Source organism: Anas acuta, chromosome 3 (assembly GCF_963932015.1).
Source record: "Anas acuta chromosome 3, bAnaAcu1.1, whole genome shotgun sequence".
NCBI classification, from domain to species: Eukaryota; Metazoa; Chordata; class Aves; order Anseriformes; family Anatidae; genus Anas; species Anas acuta.
In genome coordinates this window covers 16031460-16050875 of record NC_088981.1, presented here as the reverse complement: position 1 = coordinate 16050875, position 19416 = coordinate 16031460, and the positions used below count along the sequence as shown (strand labels likewise).

The following is a 19416-nucleotide window of genomic DNA, read 5'->3' as shown; positions in this document are numbered from 1 at the left end:
TAGTATGAGATACCCGTTTATAAGCTCATTTATTTCTGGAGACAATTCTACAAGGACACTCTGACATATACTGCCGTTTTGTTCTTTGTCCTTCAAGAACTAATGAAGATCATGTGTCATCTCTGAAGACTGTTCATTGAACAAAAAAGCAAAGAGGAAATAAAAATGTTTTCCCATCAAAATAAGTTTCCATGTTATGTTGTAGTCATTATTCAAATTCACAGTTGAAAGTGATTATCACACTGGCTCAGACACAAATTCATGCAGGCATTTCAGTTCAAGTGATTTAGAGGAACCAGTGAATAAATAGTCCCATCACTGTTTTTTGATGCGGGAGGATAATGACCATTTCTTGTGTGGAAATTATGAGCAGATGAGGAAGTGTCTGTTCTGTAAATCTGGGCTTGCATTTCACAGCAACCAAACTTGCTCAACAGAATGAAGAAATCCCTGCGGAAAGTCTTTGTGAAAATGGCATAGAGGAAAGGGTTGGCACAGGAATTGATGGGGTAAAACAAAACCAGGAGGATCTTGGATTTGGACACTGTGATGAGAGGAACCTTGAGTGAGGCTGATATTGCAAAAAATGATATTGGCGCCATGCAGAGGAAGTCTGTGAAGATCAATATAGCCATGCGCTTGGCAATCTTGGTGTCACTATTTGAAGAGATGACGTTAGGGTTTCTTACAGTAAAGTAGATGCAGATGTAGCAGGCACATATGATCACAAAGGCGAGTACATTCAACACTAAAAGAAATATAACATAAGCCTGAGAAAATGGTGTCTCAATGTCCATGGGCAAACATATGCTGACCTTCATGTAGCTGCTGACACCAAATATGGGAAGAAGTGCCACCGTGAAAGCAAACATCCAGCCAAAAATCATTATAATCACAGCATGCCGAAATCGAACCTTGCGGTCCAGTTGCATGGCATAGGTGATAGTATGCCACCTTTCCAGAGTTATCACAGTCAATGTGTAGACTGAGAGTTCACTTGCAAACACTGTAAAAAATCCTGCAGCATTGCATCCAGCCCCTGTTTGCCAGTCTATGGCATAGTTGTAATACTGGCTTTTAGTCTGTATATCTACAGATGCAATAAACAACAGATAGATACCTATGCAGAGGTCTGCGAATGCGAGATTGCACATTAGAAAACGAGGTACAGTGAGTTTGTATTGACTGCTTATTAAAATAATGAGAACAACAATGTTCCCAGTGATAGCTAAAATGCTGATAAACCATATCAGGACTCTCAGAATGTTGTAACCCATGATATCTTCACATGGATTGAAAGCATCAGGTTTAGGTGAGCAAGCAACGTTAACTACTTCATTGCATAAACCATAGTCAAATTCATTCTCTGAAGGGTCAAAACCAATGGCATAGTTGGAAATATAATCTTCAGCTGCAGATCGTCTATGTATCTTATTGCCAGGTTGCTCATCAAGGTCTTGCTTAGCCTGAGATATGCTACATATTGGATGTAATTCAGTGCTGAAATTGTAAAAAGAGAAGAGTTGGAAACTGAGGCACATAGCACGAGGCATACAACAAACACTGAATCATAAAGTTTACAATAACAAATCAGTTTTTGTGTTAGCTGATTGTATCGATTTCCTGGAGCTTGAAATTAATAGGCAGAGTAGTGCCTATTTATCTAATATTACGCGAAAATGTAGATAGATTTAAAACATAAAACATATGGGAAAGGAAAGCCTGATGTTTGACTTACTAACGATCATGATGATATCCACCTGGACAGAAACATTCAGTAAGAAGCTTCCACTATTTCAACTGAATTTCTCACGTAACCTGACAATGATAAGTGATTCTGCATGGGGGAAACACATAATGATGAATTCCTACATATGACTGGACTTTGAAGAATGAGACAATTCAGTTGTGCAGATAAGGAGTCTGTATAATCAAAATTACTCCACTGTTCATTACTACTACTCTTAAATTTCCTTTTTCCCAAGTTTTTGTCAGTCAGTGTGTCATATTCATTATCAAAACTCCTTCATGGCACAGAACAGCTCCAGTCTGTGCAATTCATTTAAAGAAGTATATCATATCATATTGGTCACTGTCTTTTAAAGTAAATAAATAACATAAGTGAGATCATATAAGGTTTCCAGATAGTCTCTGAAAGCCAGATACCATCACAGATACAAACACTAGACATGGTAGAATATTTTGCTTAAAAAATGTTTTTTGAGAAAAGTAAAGTGAAGTGAACAAGTAAAACCAAACCAAAACAAACCAAGCCAAGCCAAACTAAATCAACATTTCTGTAGAAACAATAGTTGCTTTTGTTTCTGTCAGAAAGCCTTTCAAAATATGTTGGGAATTTTTAGTAGGAAAAAAAAGTCAATAAAGGAAAAGAGTCTCAAGGAAAAAATTACTTTGAAGGTAAAACTTTTTTTTTTTAATATATATATATAATTATTTTTATTTTAATTTTAACAGTATGTATTTAGCTTTGTTTCCTAGAGGATTAACCTCAAGCCCATCTTCTCCATGTACAGACCAACTGAAGAAACAAGTGTTTTGGCTAAGAAGCTCAGCTCCATCAAGTGAACAAATATCAAGGTCTGTTAGCAAGAAATAAAGGGTCAGCTTTGAATAAGTTTCTTCTAGACCTCCTTTAAAGTTTGCTGCCCCAGAAACTTGCATCCATTACATTGCATAAAGATGGACCCAGACTTAATTTGAGTTAGCAAGTAAAACCATTGACAGTGTTTTGCAAAATAAACACAGGTCAGCTCTGCCTATTTTCATCTATCATTTAGACAGCAAATTAGGTGTCTATGTTCCAGGACAGGACCGTAGGTTATCTTCCACCCTGATTTGCAGTACACTTGAGAGGACAGCTTCCTAGGCAAGCTAGGTTGAAATGGTTAAACAACTTGTAGCAGATTAAAAGTGAGGATTCTTATTTTTTTTTGTAACCCAATTTTACCCTTTGACTTTGTGCACTCACTACATCTTCCAAAAATCAAGTTGAAAAGGAAGAAAGAAAAACTAATGAAGGCCCAGCACCAGAAGGTGAGGAACATTTCCTATGAGGTTTCGAGCATCCTCTGCTATTATCAATATTTTTTATCTTGCCTGTCAACTGAGGCAGAAAGCCGATTTTCTGTGAGGTCAAATATGCACTATGGAGGTCACAATAGCAATAACAAGGCATTACATTTTGCTCCCCTGTGTTCTGCCTGCGTGAGGATGAGTGAGGGGCCAAGCATATTGATCAATATATCAACAGTTCTCTAGCTGAGAGGGAGTGTATGCTTCCAGGGAGCAATAATGGATGAGAAAGTCCCTCAGCTTTCAGTGTAACAGGCACTTGAGGACACTGAAAACTACTGCAATTAGTAGTTCTTTGTAAATGAACTGAAGAAAACTGGTTTCATCCAATTGCTTCCCAGCTATGAGTTAAAAATAAACATTTTCCTAAATTATGGAGGCACTACCTAGAGTTAAATCCATCTAACAGATAAGACAGCTATGTAAGGCCAATGAAATATTTCTAATTATTATTATTTATTCATTCCTGAATTATTTAACACCCAGAGCTCCCAAACAAAATCAGACCGAGTTAGCCACTATGTTTGTTCTGAGGATAGGTAGTGAGGAGTCTCCCGGCTGCTTCCTTGCACAGTAAGCAGAGTGACGGACAGTTGCAAACTCCCAAGGGAAAGAAAAGCCATCATCTGGTACTGACTGTCCTGAGATATTTGCCCCTTGTACTCTCAGAACAATAATTTAAAACATTTTTGGCAAGAGATTGGGCCTTGCTTTCCTTTGAGAAGGCAAGCATTATAATAGTTCATTTATTCAGACTATTTTTAACACTCTGCTGCTGTTTAACACTGTTTTGCTCAAGTAAACACTCTGAATAATAAACCAGGGAAAGGACAACTTAAAAAGCAACATTAAAATTGGCAAAGCACTCTGACAAGTATAACTACCCTTGTGCAAGTAGTTATTTCATGCACTCCATCTGGATCTGGTGACAACAGGATCTCGTGTGCTGAGAAACGTAATTAGCAGAATAAATAGTCCAGACCTGAGTTCTGTGTTAGGCCCTATCTTGAACCAAACATCCTTACCAAAAAATGACATCAAGTGAGTAGGAAGCAACTGGTATTACGTTCTCATGAAACAAGGCCCAAAAACAACTCTATGTGCCATGTTCTTTAAAAAATAGGTTTTCAAGTGATAGCTTCTCCAAAAAATAATGATCATGTGTAAGGACAGTAATAATGATGCAGATATTTAAGCAGAAGGTGATCTTTATATCAAGGAAAGCCTGTGGGATTATATAATGGTCTATGTCTTTTAACATCCAGCTTCTACCCTATCTGAGCTTGAAAGATATTATTTTCCAGTCACAGGAGAATGTGAGAGTTCAACACACTACACTGGACTTGTCCTAAAAAGCAGGTTAGCTCCTGTGAGGCCACCATCACAATATTCCAGTGTAATAAATCTTCAGATCAATATTTATCATAAAATCCTTCTTAGAATAGGGAAGAAAATAATCAAAACTGCCAACATTTTAATTTGTGTCTCAGTCTGGCAGGTCTGTGCTTGATGGGACATCCTCCAAAATGTAGAAGGCACTGCCTCTATAACAGGTTTAACATTTCCACTAGCACAACAGAGCTGGTGCAAATGTGTTTAGGAGAGGTGATCACTATCTACTACGGTGATTTATTTTATCTAAGGTTCTTAAGTGCTGGAGAAATATCAAAGATAGGAAATCTTTGATTTGGGGCAAATGGGGCAGCCAGAAAGGGGCCACACACCCCTGACTTAATTCCTTCTGAGATTTCCCACATGAGCATCAAATGCTTCAGTGATCCTTAGAAATGCACTTACAGTATAATGAGGCATCCTTCTTATACTTCCTGGACTACCTGGAAATATTTTGAGATCTAAACTGTTATAGAGGAATGTGTGGCTCCTGTGAAGATGCACAGCAAGTCAGGTAACATCACTGTTCCCACCAGAGTAAGAAATGTCTGCTGCACTAAACCAAATGCAGCTCTTGCCAAAGGAATACTAGACGTTGTGTGAGCAAACATTGCAGACTATTAATAGCTCTTCAAAATCCTGAGCAGTCTTGAATGCACACACATCTTGTCAAGAAAACTGCTTTGAAATGCAAGTGGATGTAGCTGCTGCAGATGTGACTAACCTCTGCTGAAGTGCATGGGAATACCTATCGTATTCAGACTCACAGCACTGAACTAACTTGCACACATATTCTCTCTTTAAACCGGAGAGAGGATATTGGTCTCCCACCAATTTCAGTACACGACACGACTGTATGAATTAAATGACCATTTTTAATTGCATTTAAATGAAGTTAACAGGAAAAAAAAAATGATCTAAATAATTCTGTATTTACACCTAGTATTTTTAAAAGATAATTCTGGCAACCATTAAAACCATAGATAAATGCATTCAATTTGTTCTGTTGATCAGGGAGATACAGTTGATATGTATATATTTATTCAAATAATCATATATCAGAGCATATACAGATCTCAAGTCTGAATTTTTATATTTTTTACCCAGCAGTGATGCATTTCTTTTACAGGACAATGAATGCTATTTTTCTAATGATTCCTGTCCTAGTCTAGTTGGCTGAAAACTTAACTAATATTTAAATATGGGAAACCAGGAATTGGTTGCTTTAACAGTGAAACAAAACTATCTTGAATGTACTGTATACAGAAAATGGTTTATCTAAATGTATTTATTTAACACAGGAGTTCATAATGATAGACAGAGATAGACACAGTTTGTTTCTTGCTCCCTTGTCCTCCTAGATTTCAATGTGTTGCTCCTCTTCTACACCTACTTTATAATAAACAAAAGCCTTCTTGCCTTGTCAGCTACAATTAAGTGGAATATTCTTTGAATTAAATTACTAGAATAAAGTGAAATGGAAAAAAAGTCTCTAACTAAAGAATAGCTATTCTTTCAAAAGTGTTTTTAGCTTTTAAAATCAGAAATTAAAATCCTTTTCAATATTTTAAGTATAGCTACTGTAGAAAAAAAGCAAAAAGGTTTTTTATGCACCTTAAAAATTCAATTTTACTAATTCTACAAAAAAATGATCTTAAGTCATTTTATTCTGCTGTTTAAAGGACTCTTCATTCATTTAAAATAGATTGGCCAACTCACTGGCCATTTGCACTTGTCTTTTGAGTGCTGCTCAGTGCATTGGCATTTCTTTGCAAAACTACACTCACCCGGGTTTTGGGAAGGGCTGTCAGTATCCTCCTTGGTTTCTTACTTGCCAGGGTATAGGTGCCCCAAAGTGGAACTGTACTATGGGGGAAGTGAGTGCTGTGGGCTTCAATTCCCCTGGGTAATTGTGGCACAAAATTTATTCAGAGGGAGGGGATGCTGAGAGCTTACTAAAAGCTCATTGCCATCTCCTCCTGTTGCCTTCCTTCATCAGTAACTCTTAACCTGATTTTAAAAAGCCCTGTTGCCTACTTTCCAGTGTGGATTCTAGGATTTGGGTCTTGATTTGGCTCAGGCAGCCCAGAAGTCAAGTACCTTCAAAAAATATATATGATAAAGTGACATCAAAAATCCCTTTGCTGATTTAGCTTTTTAGAACTAAACATGCTTCCTCTGAACTCATTGGGAAATACCACTCTGCCACCAGCACTGGAAGGACTGGAACCATTTCTAATTAGCAGGCAACCAAGCACTGTGCCTGAGTAAGCCTGTAGAAATATGTGAAAATATCATCTGCTGATAACCACTTGCAGCAAAAGTTTAGAATTTTGGATCAGAAACTGGCAATGAGGGATGAATTCTGCCAGGTACTTTCCTTACCACTGTAGTGTACAATATCAAACTTGCACTTTTCCAATTTAGTTTTGCAACAGGTGATATGTACTAGCTACCAGCATAGCAGGACCAGGCATCTTTCATTGCCAGGTGACAATACACTGCTAAAAGTAAAATAAATGGCTATTATAAGTATCTAAATGAAATTTACAAATAGTTTGTACTTTTTTATGCATGGTTTTACTTTTCTTTGAAATTTTAGGCATGTTCTGAAGACAATGTCTTGAATTATAACAATGATCCATAATTTTTTTTTTTTTTTTTTTTTTTTTTTTTTTTCTGCCATGGCAATTTCCAAGTTTTTGAGGACTTCCAGTAAAAGAAGAATTTCAAACAATAACATGTTCCCACAGGAACCAATCTTTCAGGGTTTCCAGTGGCGCAAATTCATGAGGTTCATTAGATCACATGTAACATTTAAGGTTTATCTGAGCAGCTGAAAATACTCAATGTGAGTCACTTCATACCTGAAGTCTCAGTTCGTCTTGATGATGGCAAAATAAAACAAGTACTGAAAATTAGCTTGGGAGTCTAAAAAGACCTCCCTGACCCAGTGAATTTGAGTTTAAGGGGATTGCTCTAGCTCAACCATTTCAGAAATTATGTCCAAAAATCATGTGTATGTAGATGTGACAGATGAAGTACCTGTGGCAGAGGTGATTCTCCCACTATATTTGGCATTGGTGAGGCCTCACCTTGAATATAGTGTGCAGTTTTGGGATCCACAATATAAAAAGGATGTTAAGATACTTGAAAGCATCCAGAGGAGGACAATACCAGTAAAAGGGCTGGAAGGCACGTCCTATGAGTAGAGGCTGAGGACTCTTGTATTGTCTAGTCTGGAGAAATGGAGGCTAAGAGGTGACATCTCTCTACCACTTCCTGTGGAGGGGAAATAGAGGGGAAGGTGCTGGTCTTTTTTCCCTGGTAACCAATGATAGGACACATGGGAATGGTACAAAGCTGCACCAGAGGAGGTTAAACTGGATATTAGGAAACATGTCTTTACTGTGAGAGAGCTCAAACACCAGTGAGATAGTTGATTCCCTGTGCCTGTCAGTGCTCAAGAGGCATTTGGACAACACCCTCATTAATATGCTTTAAGTTTTGATTAGCCCTGAAGTGGTCAGGTGGTTGGACTTAATGATTTTGTAAGTCCCTTCCAACTGAACTGTTCTGTTTTGTTCTCTTCTGTTCTATTTGGTTCCAACATCAGTGTGGCTTCCTGAGGTTAAGAGGTTAACACCACTCCGTAGTTCTGTCACCCATGTGAATTGGTGGCAAGGTATTTACCAGCTTCTCTGGAAACACAAATATCCTTCCAGTTACCTCCTGAAAAGTTATCATCATGTTTCTTGTCGGATATCTTCAGTGTGGCTCCAGGCTGATCCAGGACAGCAGGTCCCAGTGAGAGATGACCCTATGATGAATGTGGTCTAGAGTCTTAGCTGGAGATAATAGCGATGCTAGTACAACTATCAAAATTTATTACCAACCTGGAATGGAGAGGCAGTACACTGTGTAACATGAATAAACATGTATGTATTATATGTTTATTTATATCCAGATTTTGAAGAAGTTTGTTTAATTTACTATCAATGTCTGAGAAGCATCAAAAAGAGAAACAAATGAAATCACTTACTTTTGTCTTTTCCAGTTTGTAAATGCACAGCAATGGCTAGGATAGGTGAAATTTGCCTCAATCAATGATCTAAATTTGCTTAAATCAGGAAGTTTTTTTAAATTATATGTAGACCTTGCTCTTAGCTTCTTAATGAGTTCTAATCCGTGACCTGGCAGGAAACTGATTTTTGTCCTGGAAATATCCCTTTAAAAAAACATATGAAAATTATGATAAAAAGCAAATTTACTGCGGCTCTACAGTAGATATGTGTTTTAAACTGTCCTAGTCAGTATCAGAGTACTGATTAAAAAGAGATCAGCTGGAAGTTTGTGCTGAAAACAGGATCAGGTGATAAATTAATAGTTTCTCAATGAAACATTAAATAATATTAATTGCAAACAACAATCAAGTGAAGTTAGTCTGATTTGAGAAAAAAGAAAAAGATCCCACAACCCTCTGGGTAAAGATTAGCAGTGACATAAACTATTAGATCCATATGATTCTAGGTTTAGTAAATACCAAAAGAAACACACTATTCATCCAAGAATGCTGTTACAGGCGGAATAAATAAAAAAAGATTGATGATGTAGATTGATGAAATCACAAGAGAATTTTGTGATGTTCCTCATGAACATCACATCATGCAAAGCCTACCATGGAAAAGGCAATAAACACAAAGAGAGAATCTCATGGGAGGTTACAGATGTGAGGAGATGTTGAGGATACCAGATTTTGTGCTCATTAAGAAGGAAAAGAGACTAAAGAGAGACAGAAGTGATGTAGTTCAAACTTTGAAGAACAAAAATATTGAAATATTTCCAGAGCTTTAAAAACCAAAGAATACAGACTGAAGCAAAGGAAGGGGTAAGATTACAGGAGGTTAGGAGAGGTGCATTTATGTGGAAGGCAATTATTGTGTGGGATGGGCTATCAAAGGCAGCAATGGAAGCAGCAGCTACAAACATATCACAGAGAGCATCAGTGAGGCTTTCAGGGGGAAAAACATTATGCAAACACTGATTCATGACTTGCGCTACACAGGTAGGGAAAGGGAAGAAGGACTAGTGATGCTCCATCTCCACAGAACCTGTCTCCATGGCTCCAGGGTGTAACAGCTGGGGCAAAACATTCACATATTTCCTTGGCTAGGAACAGACAGTATCCCTCAGCTTGCGACAGCAGAAGTGCATACTTCTTTCTCTTAGATCAACAGTGAAATGGACTACATAAAAACCACCCTGTCCTCCCTTAGCTCCCATGCTCTTATGGCATGAGAGTAATGCAGAATGCAATGTTTGCTGAGGGTGCTCTTCTTTATTCTCTCACAAAAGAAAAAAATTCCCCCTAACAAGGGAATAGAACTGACAATATTTGTCATTTTCTCCATGCCTCCCCTCCCAAGGTACATTAATCTATAACAGTACGATGTCAGGACAACATGTTATTTTATCTCTATTACATAACAGGCACAAATTGCTTTTATTACCATATTAATGCAGTAGAGTGGTGCTACTTGAAGGGGAGACAAAGTTTTGGCAGCGTACAGTGAAGTTCAGACCCTCTCTATGTACAACATGCACATTTGCACCTCTTCTCCTCTCTGAAAACCAGAATTAATACCAGAAAATGTCTCTGTTTTGACTCTGTCTGTAGGGTAGGGTGGTCACATCTAAGAAATTTATATTCATCTAATAAAGCAGTTACTGGCTGAGGGTAAAGAGGATCTTTGTGTCGATACTGTGCCCACAGCTGGAGGGTTTGGATCCAGGCTCTGAAAGAATGTCCCACCTTCAGGTAACACCTTCAGAAGGCAGTCTGTGCCTGCCCCACTGGTATGCCCATTTTCGTATTGGGGTATTAACACCTGTAGCTTGCTGGCAGCTTCAGTTGCCAACTGGACAGTGAATTGTGGAAGCAAAGGAATGAAGATGGACCACATGCTGCTGCACTGACCTAGGGTCATAACTTCTGTGAACAAGGACAAGATGGGCTGGTGGAAGCAGAAAGACTTCTGCAGGTCAGGCTGAGAGAAGCCAAGGTTTGGTCCTGAGGTTCTTTTAGGACTGATCTGTGTCTCACAGGAGCAGCTGAAGAGAAATTTTAGGCTTTTGATTTCTGACTTAGACACCTAAAGTAGTAATTGGGTTGCAGTGAACAATCTCAGTTGTTTCATTGACTGACTATTGTCCTTAGTTCACTGCCTAATGAAAACTGTCACCTAGAGAACATGTTCATTATTCACCAAAAGCAGCTTTCTATTTAAATCCACAGACAGTATCACTCATGACATCAATAAGAGCCTACAGAACTTCACAAGGGTTCATAATTCTGAACAAGAATCAAAAATGTTTTCCTAGTCTCATTAGCCAGAAATCTTCAGTACCTCCAAACTGTTATTATACTGCATAGAAGTAACAAGTAAATATGAATAGGAATATCACCTGGATATTCCAGCAGCTAAAATATTACTGGGTCTCTGGCCATATCTAAACAATTTCATAAATATTCAATATTTTCCCATGAAAATTCTTCTTTTAAAAAGTGTTTTTTTTTTTTTTTTTTTTTTTTTTTTTTGTTCATTATTGTCTATAAACCAAAGTGAGCTGAGGAAAGTGCTTTGTAAACTACTGCAGGGCTTGCTGGGATGCCTGTTAGGGATAGCTATCGATACACCATCAGCAGACTACCCCCCCCCCCCACCCCCCCAAACAGAAACACAGATGTTGTGTATGTAGTTTGGTTGCTTTATCCACTGAATCATCATGGAGCAGAAGCAGAACTCAGCGCAGAGTTTCTTTGGGATGTTTTCCTAGTTACAGGAATGGTAAATTAAATAAGCAAGATGAACTAGAAGATAAAATAGCAGAAGAAATCAAACCAGAAAGCATCAGTGACAGGAATACGTCATATTATTAATGCTTGGCTGCTAGTCATCACCTTTGACAGCAGCCGGTGCAGGAACAGTGAAATGAATCTGACTTTTCTTACAAACACTTCCCTTTCCCTCTGGGAATCAGTTACTGGGATTAGTCAAAATACTGACCAGCTGATAGTCCTGTTTAGGTCTGAAAGGAACATAGCAAGAGAGCAAGATGTGGCTGGCAGAACAGACATCAGAGAGGAGTGATCAGTGAGACCAATTTTCTCAGCAGTTGTATCTAAACTACTCTCTGGCTGTGCTTCAGGGATTCAGCTGTCTAGCTGGGGATCTACTGGAGCTCTCCCATGGCCAACATATGTGGGTTTTCTGTCAAAAACAAATTGCAAGGACAGGACAGACCACAGACATACCTTGCCCTGTCTCTGAGGCAGGACGCAGCCAGAGAACTCAGCCCAGAATGGACCCTCATTAAGCAGCTGAATTATATTTATAGAGAGGGGGAATCTGTGAGGCTTCCTACAGCTTCCTTCAATTTGCTGGTACTCCCAAAATGATCTTAATGCTTGTGGAATGAAGAGTTGTGTAGGGTCTCCAGTAAAAGCTCATGTAGGCCACTACAGCTATGGGAGCACCAGGAAAAGACTAAATGAAACAATGTGGATGAAAAGTGAAGCTACAAAATTTCAAGTTAGCAATAAAGTGTATTTCTGTATAGAAAGAATGTGTATATGTGTGGGATTAATTAGCCATTTGATTTACTTGCTTACTGTCAGTACTGAAATTCTGTAGCTCAAAACTTGATGTCTTTCCAAAAGGAATTGATTGCTGAAATTGTGCAGCCAAGTATAAAGAAGACAAGGTGCTAAGGCTTGTGCTTTCTGACATTACTATTTGTGTTTGTCTATCTTTCATGCTGTTTCAATATTCTGAAATATAAAATAGGAGTTGTTATTAATTGACTGTAGAGCACTGGTTCAGGAAGAACAAGAGTTAAAACATCCTGACATTCAGTCTAATAAAACATTGCAATTTGCAACACAAATTTTATTTCAGCAGCACTGTTTTTCCCAGCAAAGATATTATTATGGGTCAATCATTTCCACAAAGCACATTCAAGGTGTAAGCTATAGTGACAGATGTAGCTTTCTTGATCTCAGTCAGGATAAAAAGGTAATTTCCCATCCATAGAACAGTGGATATACAAGTAATGGAATAGAAAACTTCTTGCACAAATAACTTGGTGTTAGAAATTGAACTATCAAATGAGTCTGAACTACAGACAAATCTATTTGATAAACCTTGTGAATCAGCTACAACTTGCAAAGAAAATGCATTTACTCTTTGCTACAGGAAACAATGCTTTTCCAAAGAAACATCAATGATGTTATTGCTGAAAAGATGCTGAAAAGATACTCCACTGCTAGTCTTTTCCAAAGGAGAAAGTCACTGAAGGAGTGATGGTAACAGGGAAGAATGCAGTAACCCATAGGTTAGCTCTTTCTGTCATTGGTGTAGCATAGGTGTGTCATAACAACATGTAAAAAGACCTTCAGGAGTGCTTTTATCTGAACTCAAAGTTAACTAGCCATTTTCTCCTCTCATTTTTTTTAGATTTCTAACCACTTTAATCTCTGTGTAAAATCTTCCAGCAGCTCCCAATACCTGCTTTCACCTTTTCTGGGTGACTCCTAGCTTTCTCTGGACGTTCAGAAAAAATGGGAAGAAAGAAAAGAGCCAATGAATTTGTGACACAAAAAAAGACATCATTGTCTTTGCTGCAACTGTTATGTTCTGTGGCTGATGCTCACAAGAAGTTGTGCACACTCACAGGTGTTTTACAACTTGTCAAAGTGTAGCATGAGGTGCTGATGACTGATAGATGTGAGCATCTTATTGTTGAACTCTCTATTGCTGAGATCTTGCTTTCCAGCCTACCACCCACCAAAGAGATCCTGCTGTAACTGTGTGATATATATGTGTAATATATATATGCGTGTGTATATATATATATCCCTATATATGTATATATAGGGATCCCTGTCCCTGCAGGGTGGGGTTTTTATCTTTAGGACTAAGCTTTAAAGATGCAGGGCAGATCTTCACTGGTTTTAAATAGTTCAAGGGGAAGCAATTCAGATTTAGGCACTGAGAACTAACTCAGCTAATCCACCGTTATGGTGATTCACTGTGTGGTGAATCTGGATATAAATCCCTGGATGCAAATACTCCAAAAACCCCGAGGAAAGAGTGAAAACATGAATCTAGAGTGACTTGGCTTCCAGTTTTTTGTATTCAGAACTACACCTCAAATTTTGAATTGCAGGAGTTGTGAGGAGTTGTGTTGTGTTCATATGTTCTTCTTTGACCTTTTCTGGGGGCTTAATGATGAGAAAAAGAAACAAACAAACAAACAAAAAAAAAACAAAAAAAAGTCAAATCTGAATATTACTTACAAAACAACAGGCCCGTTGGCTCCTTGGAAGACCTCATTTGGTAATTTTTCTAAGTTTTGATTGTCACTTAGGTTTCTGAAAAACACAATATTGATGCTAAAACAATCTGAAATAAAAAAACAAACCTTGCAGAAATAGCTACCTTCTAATAATTTATTTTCAGAATAGTAAACAACAGAAATAGTTACAGCTCATCCAGGTATGTTCCATTAAATGCATGATTCTCAATTTCCTGAATCCCATTTTTATTTAGCCATCTGCAACAGAGAAATAAAAAATGTTCTTATACATGTTCACAATTTATATGCATGTAATTAAAATCGGTGAAAAGGATCTCAAACAAGTAAAATTATTAAATAAATGCTTAAATTATGATATTTCTATGAATCCCAGCTGATAAGCTCCCAATAGTTACAGGAAGGATTTAGATACAGCTATGAACAGGGAAGATCAGCATTACCATAAGAGATGACAGCTACAGTAAGTTTCTGAAACATAAGTAGAACTGATTAAGACACTGGTGCTGCTCGGCTGCCCTGGAAAGCCTTCAGTGAATCTAACAAAGCTGGTCCAGGTTAATCCCAGAATGGGTGAGACCAGAACCTTTCTGGTGCTGTTGGTGCCATCTACAAGATGCTTTTTTTCAAGATGCTTTTGAAATAGCTTAACCTTTGCCTATAATTACCAAAAAAAAAAAAAAATCAAACCAAAACAAAAACCAACCAAACAAATAACAACAAAACACAAAAACAACAAAACCAAAACCAAATCAAAACAAAGCAATCAAACTAACAAAAACAAAAAAACAAAAACAAAAACAACAACAAAAAACAACAACAACAACAACAAAAAAACAAGACCCAGGAAGTAAAAAAGGATGAGGCTAGTAACAAACTGCCTGGTTCTTCCTGCACCTGCTGTCTCTTCAAATTATATTGCCTTCCTGCTCTCCATCTCCTTCTCTCAGGATCCTTCTCCTGAGAGAAGACACAGGTAGTGAACTGGGAGGGCTTTCTGCCAAGTTTTTACTGAAGTGCATTAAGTAATTAATGTTTAATGTCTTTCCATCTCTTCCCTTCATGGTCCTGAAAATTTACACTTGAGTTAGTTATATTTATCATCTTTACAGTGTAATCTTTCATCTTGTTGCTTTGCAACTCATGCTCTTTCTAACAGGGCATGACAAGTTTGATAGGTGGCAAAACTGGCATGATTTAATAAAACTATCAGCAAACACGGATGTAGGGTTTCTAATTCACACTGAAAACTGAGCATGCAAGTGACCCACTTATCTGAGGTCTGAGGTGGTGAGCTCAGGTCATCATGAAAATCAGTTATGGGTCTGGTTGAAAGGATTACTCTTTTGACCATGGAAGGCAGATGTGCATAATTCCAGTGTCTGTCAGGTCAGATCAAGAAAACTGTCACTGTCCCCTTCGCTTGCATACACTATTAGACATGACTGAGCAGGCACACAGGAGAGACATGTCCCTGCTTATAGCATTTAAAACATTTATTACATTACATTGGTCTTATCCATTCATAGCTGCCAAGCTGATATAGATGCATTTAATCACAGGATTAGCTCTTACTGTTTTCTCTCACTGAATATTATGCTAATACAATGAGATACTAAGGACATAAAATCTGAATTACTGTTGCCATGCAGTGTGGACTCCTGTCACCTGGTAAATTGCATTCAAGCCGTAAAAAGAAAAAACAAAATTTTAACTAAATCCCAAGGCTTCATTGTAGTTCTTTCTCCATTGTTACCTGGGCAAGCTTCTATTGAGACAAATTCTCTCCTCACTTCAACCAGCATCCTTACTGACTCCCCTGAATAAACTGGAAGTCTTATGATAGCAACAAGTGACAATGGAGACACAGATCCAGAGCTTGGACATATGGGCTAGATCACTATATTTAAAACCCCCTTAAAATTCACCTGCTCTGTATTGATCCCTGCATAGGGTAAACTTAGATGTAATCCAAATTACTGGCTTGAACATACTGGGAGCCTGCTACAGTAAACCTAGTAAAACTGGCTCTCCCCACACTGTGGAGGTTCAGTGGGTCCTGGGTGTTTGGAATGCTTGAGTGGTATTGGGATATCAAATCCCACTAAAATCTGACATGTATATCTCACCCCATAGTAGTATTATGGAAATAAATAAGGTATGTGCTATGCAGTGGTCTGACAAAACCAAGTCTTATGTGGTTAGCAAATACTATTATCAGAGGAGAAAAGATAAATAAGTACATTTGGGGTATTGTTACTTGAATATGTTTGAGTTAACTGAATGTATATCTCAGCTCTGTGTGTGTGTGTTTGTGTCTGTCTGTTTAAAAACTTCAGGGAACTTGACATACAGGTTGTGGACAACTGATAGGGAAAAATGAGAGGTAACAGTCAAGTGACTTTTCACTGTCCTCTCTTCAAGTATTGGTGGCCTGACTGTGTCCCACCAAAATCAATGCGAACCAAATCAATCAGTCCTTGCTTGCCTGTTTTGGTATGAGAGGTAAATGGCACACACACTGGGAAATTTTTCCACTCTGGCTAGGCAAAATTAAGGCAGCTTGTTATTAAGCACACAATGCATTTTGATATACTAACAGAAAGGATCAAAGAAGCTAAGTAGTTTATTAAAAAACATGACCGTTCAAATCAAACAAAAAGACATCTAACCACACAGCATGAAACTGCATAGTGAACTGGCCTGTATCAATGCATTAACTCTGTATACAAATATACCATATTTCCAAAACATCTACATATATTTTGCCTGAGTAACAAACTTCTTTGAATGATGTGTCTGACTGTAAATATTTATGAGTCACACCATCCTTTTGAACACAATTTGTACCACATGAGTTGTTGTTGTAGGTGGAATACATTTAACCTTGGCACCAGTAATTACGAAATTCATTCTACGCTGTGGTTCTAAAATTAGGGCCAGAATTAGAATACAACAAAAACCACAAAAGCATTCATTTTTCATGACAGTAAAGCAGAATACAGAGATTTTGGAGGTAGAGGAGAAGTCTAAAACCTGTAATTGAATTTGGAAGCTGATAGAAAAGAGACCATCCTCTCAACCCATTTCTGAAGAAGGAACAAGCTAGAAAGAAGAAGAATGGGTTTGTTATGTCTTACTCACAGAATCACACTTTCAGAACTCAGGCCCATGAATGAATTTCTTTCAATTGTACGTATATTGATATTGTCTTGAATATCTCTGAAAAATAAAATACAATATAAACTACACCTTTTTGCACGTCTGCAAGCCTCTCAATATGCAAAGATATTTCAAACATGGTATTTTTTCTTATATTCAATCTGAGGAACTGTTTTATGCAAAGGCTGATGACTTGAGTTTTTAAGAGAGCAAACCTTTCTGACAGAAAAAGGTAAAGGCAAAGCATTTCTATATTCTTGTTCTCCACATCCCCATACCTGCCTCCCAGAATGGTTTAAGCCATTAGAATGCATAGAACCTTGGTCTCATAACCCTAATGTGGATGGAATAGTTCCTCCAGAAAATACACTATTCAGAAAATGCAAGTTGAGTGGTTGGGAGGCCACCACTTCTCTGAGCCTCCCAAACAGAAGATGGAAAATCCATTAGCCTTTTTGGCCTGATTCAGCAGGGTACCTAAATGAATATAGTTCCATGAATAGTTTCCCTCCTAATGTCAATGTGTTTGATTATAAGCTTTTGTATGTGCTTAAGAACTTCAGACATGGGACCCCTGTCAGTTCAGTTTGTTGAAGTGACAAGTATGCATTTCAGTCTTTCAGCAGTTTTGACTGATGCACAAAAAGAACGGCAGATATACATTCTGTTGCTTGCTCAAAATAGACCTCAAAGAAGTTAAACAGTATTACTCATAATTTAGACTGGGGATATGGTTGTTTTCATGCTGTTTCTGTTGGAAAGCATGGAACAAAATGAATTATCTGCAAAGCTTGAAGTTAAAAGCCATTCCAAAATTATCTCGCACTGACAGTTATTAAACCACAACTGTGTTACCATTCACAACACTGCATTAGCTGACACTTCCACACTTCTGCACATTGAGATCAGCAGAGGTAGGAATAGGGAGGGAGTGCAGCAGCCATAGAAGCAAAAGTTTCCTACTGCTGTGGGGAAACAATGAGGCCCTTATAAACCTCAATAACCCGTCAAGATCTATCTTTGAGATTTAAATATTGGCGCAACTGAAGCCAGCAAAAATTTTCTTATTGACCTCAGTGGGGTTTGAACTAAGGTCTATTTCAGGTCTTAAGCAATGTCAAGGCCTAGTTATTCTTACAGAAAGTAAGGAATTTCACCTGAAGAAAATATCTCTTTCTCAGCAGAACATGGTAATTCAAGTCTAGTTAAGACTGATGATAAAGGAATGCGGGAGGAAGTTTCTGTAGCTCCACACCTATTGTATTTGCTTGATGGTTTCAAGGAGCCCTGAAGGGCAGTTCTCAAAATTACAAGTGTATTACAGAAATGTATTTTGTATATTATATGGGTATACAATATTCAAGTGTCTCCCTGTATGCTTTCTATGCATTTTTATTTATATTGATGGCTCTTACTAAGACAATTGCATGATTCATGTTTCTGCAGATTTTAATCTTCTAATCAGGGACTTGAAGATTCAAAACTTGTCCTATGCACCAGTAATATATCTTGTTCAAAAGAAGAGAATAAATATTTGCCTGTTTCTCAGGTTTTCTGCATTCAGTTATACCCAGAACTGATAGGAAAATTTCTGTCAAGATATTTTTCCATCAAAACCCTCGAATTTTGATATATACATTTTTTTCCAGAAAAGTGCTTTTACAAAAAAAAAAAGCCTGCTTTCACACAAAATTTTACATTTTTATCCCCCTGTTGGCACTGGAAATTTTCTTAGAAAAATATAATTTATTTCCTGGACAGTTTTATTACCAGTGAAAAAAATGAGCACAGTAGAGTTATTTTCCCTTGTTTTTTGTTTTCTTTGTTGTGGCCATCTGTCTACTGAAAATGGCACCAAGATCAGCAACTCCTTCTATGCAGGCTAGAGAATTGTCACCAGATGGCAACAAATTTCCACTTCCAACAGCCTGGCTTGAATTTCAACCACTAAAACAGAACTCAGGGGACTACTAGTCCCCTGAGACATCTGGCTGTGCATTTATAATGTAGTTAATGGAAGAGTAGTCAGTAGACTGCAAGCTACAATGCTTGATAGAAAGGAGAACTAGAGAATACTGAGACCTTTTAGGTGACATTAACATCAATGCCTACAAAATTGCAATCCGAAATGCTATCATGAAGCTAATAGGCAAGCATAAGGGCAATCACATCTTGAAAGATTTTGTTAGAACAGCAAAATGTTCAAAAGGAGCTTTTAAAAGCATTACAACTTACAGTAAAACTTTCTGGAAGGAGTGCACCTTCTGGACAACAGGTAAAAATCTAAGGCCAGTATTTGATATTAACCTAAAGAAGAGAGGAGAAATTACAATTATTATTTCTGTCCCAAGAATGAAGCAATAACTAAAAAAGAAGAAAGTAGATTGTACTTAA

At 37.7% G+C, this 19416-nt stretch overlaps 1 protein-coding gene across 6 annotated transcripts in view; it reads right to left on the bottom strand.

Moving 5' to 3' along the window:
- FSHR (follicle stimulating hormone receptor) overlaps window positions 1–19416 on the bottom strand; it is a 221177-nt gene continuing 201761 nt past the window's right edge. For 4 of the 6 annotated variants that reach the window (XM_068675834.1, XM_068675832.1, XM_068675830.1 and 1 more), the window contains 7 exons: window positions 19258–19329; window positions 17005–17082; window positions 15132–15242; window positions 14032–14100; window positions 13844–13918; window positions 8528–8713; window positions 1–1500 (listed from right to left, as the gene is read on the bottom strand). In XM_068675834.1, the coding sequence (XP_068531935.1) occupies window positions 273–1500; window positions 8528–8713; window positions 13844–13918; window positions 14032–14100; window positions 15132–15242; window positions 17005–17082; window positions 19258–19329 (1819 nt within the window). In that variant the 3' untranslated portion in view covers window positions 1–272. The remainder of the gene's footprint in view (window positions 1501–8527; window positions 8714–13843; window positions 13919–14031; window positions 14101–15131; window positions 15243–17004; window positions 17083–19257; window positions 19330–19416) is intronic. The other 2 variants (XM_068675833.1, XM_068675831.1) reach the window with 2 other exon arrangements.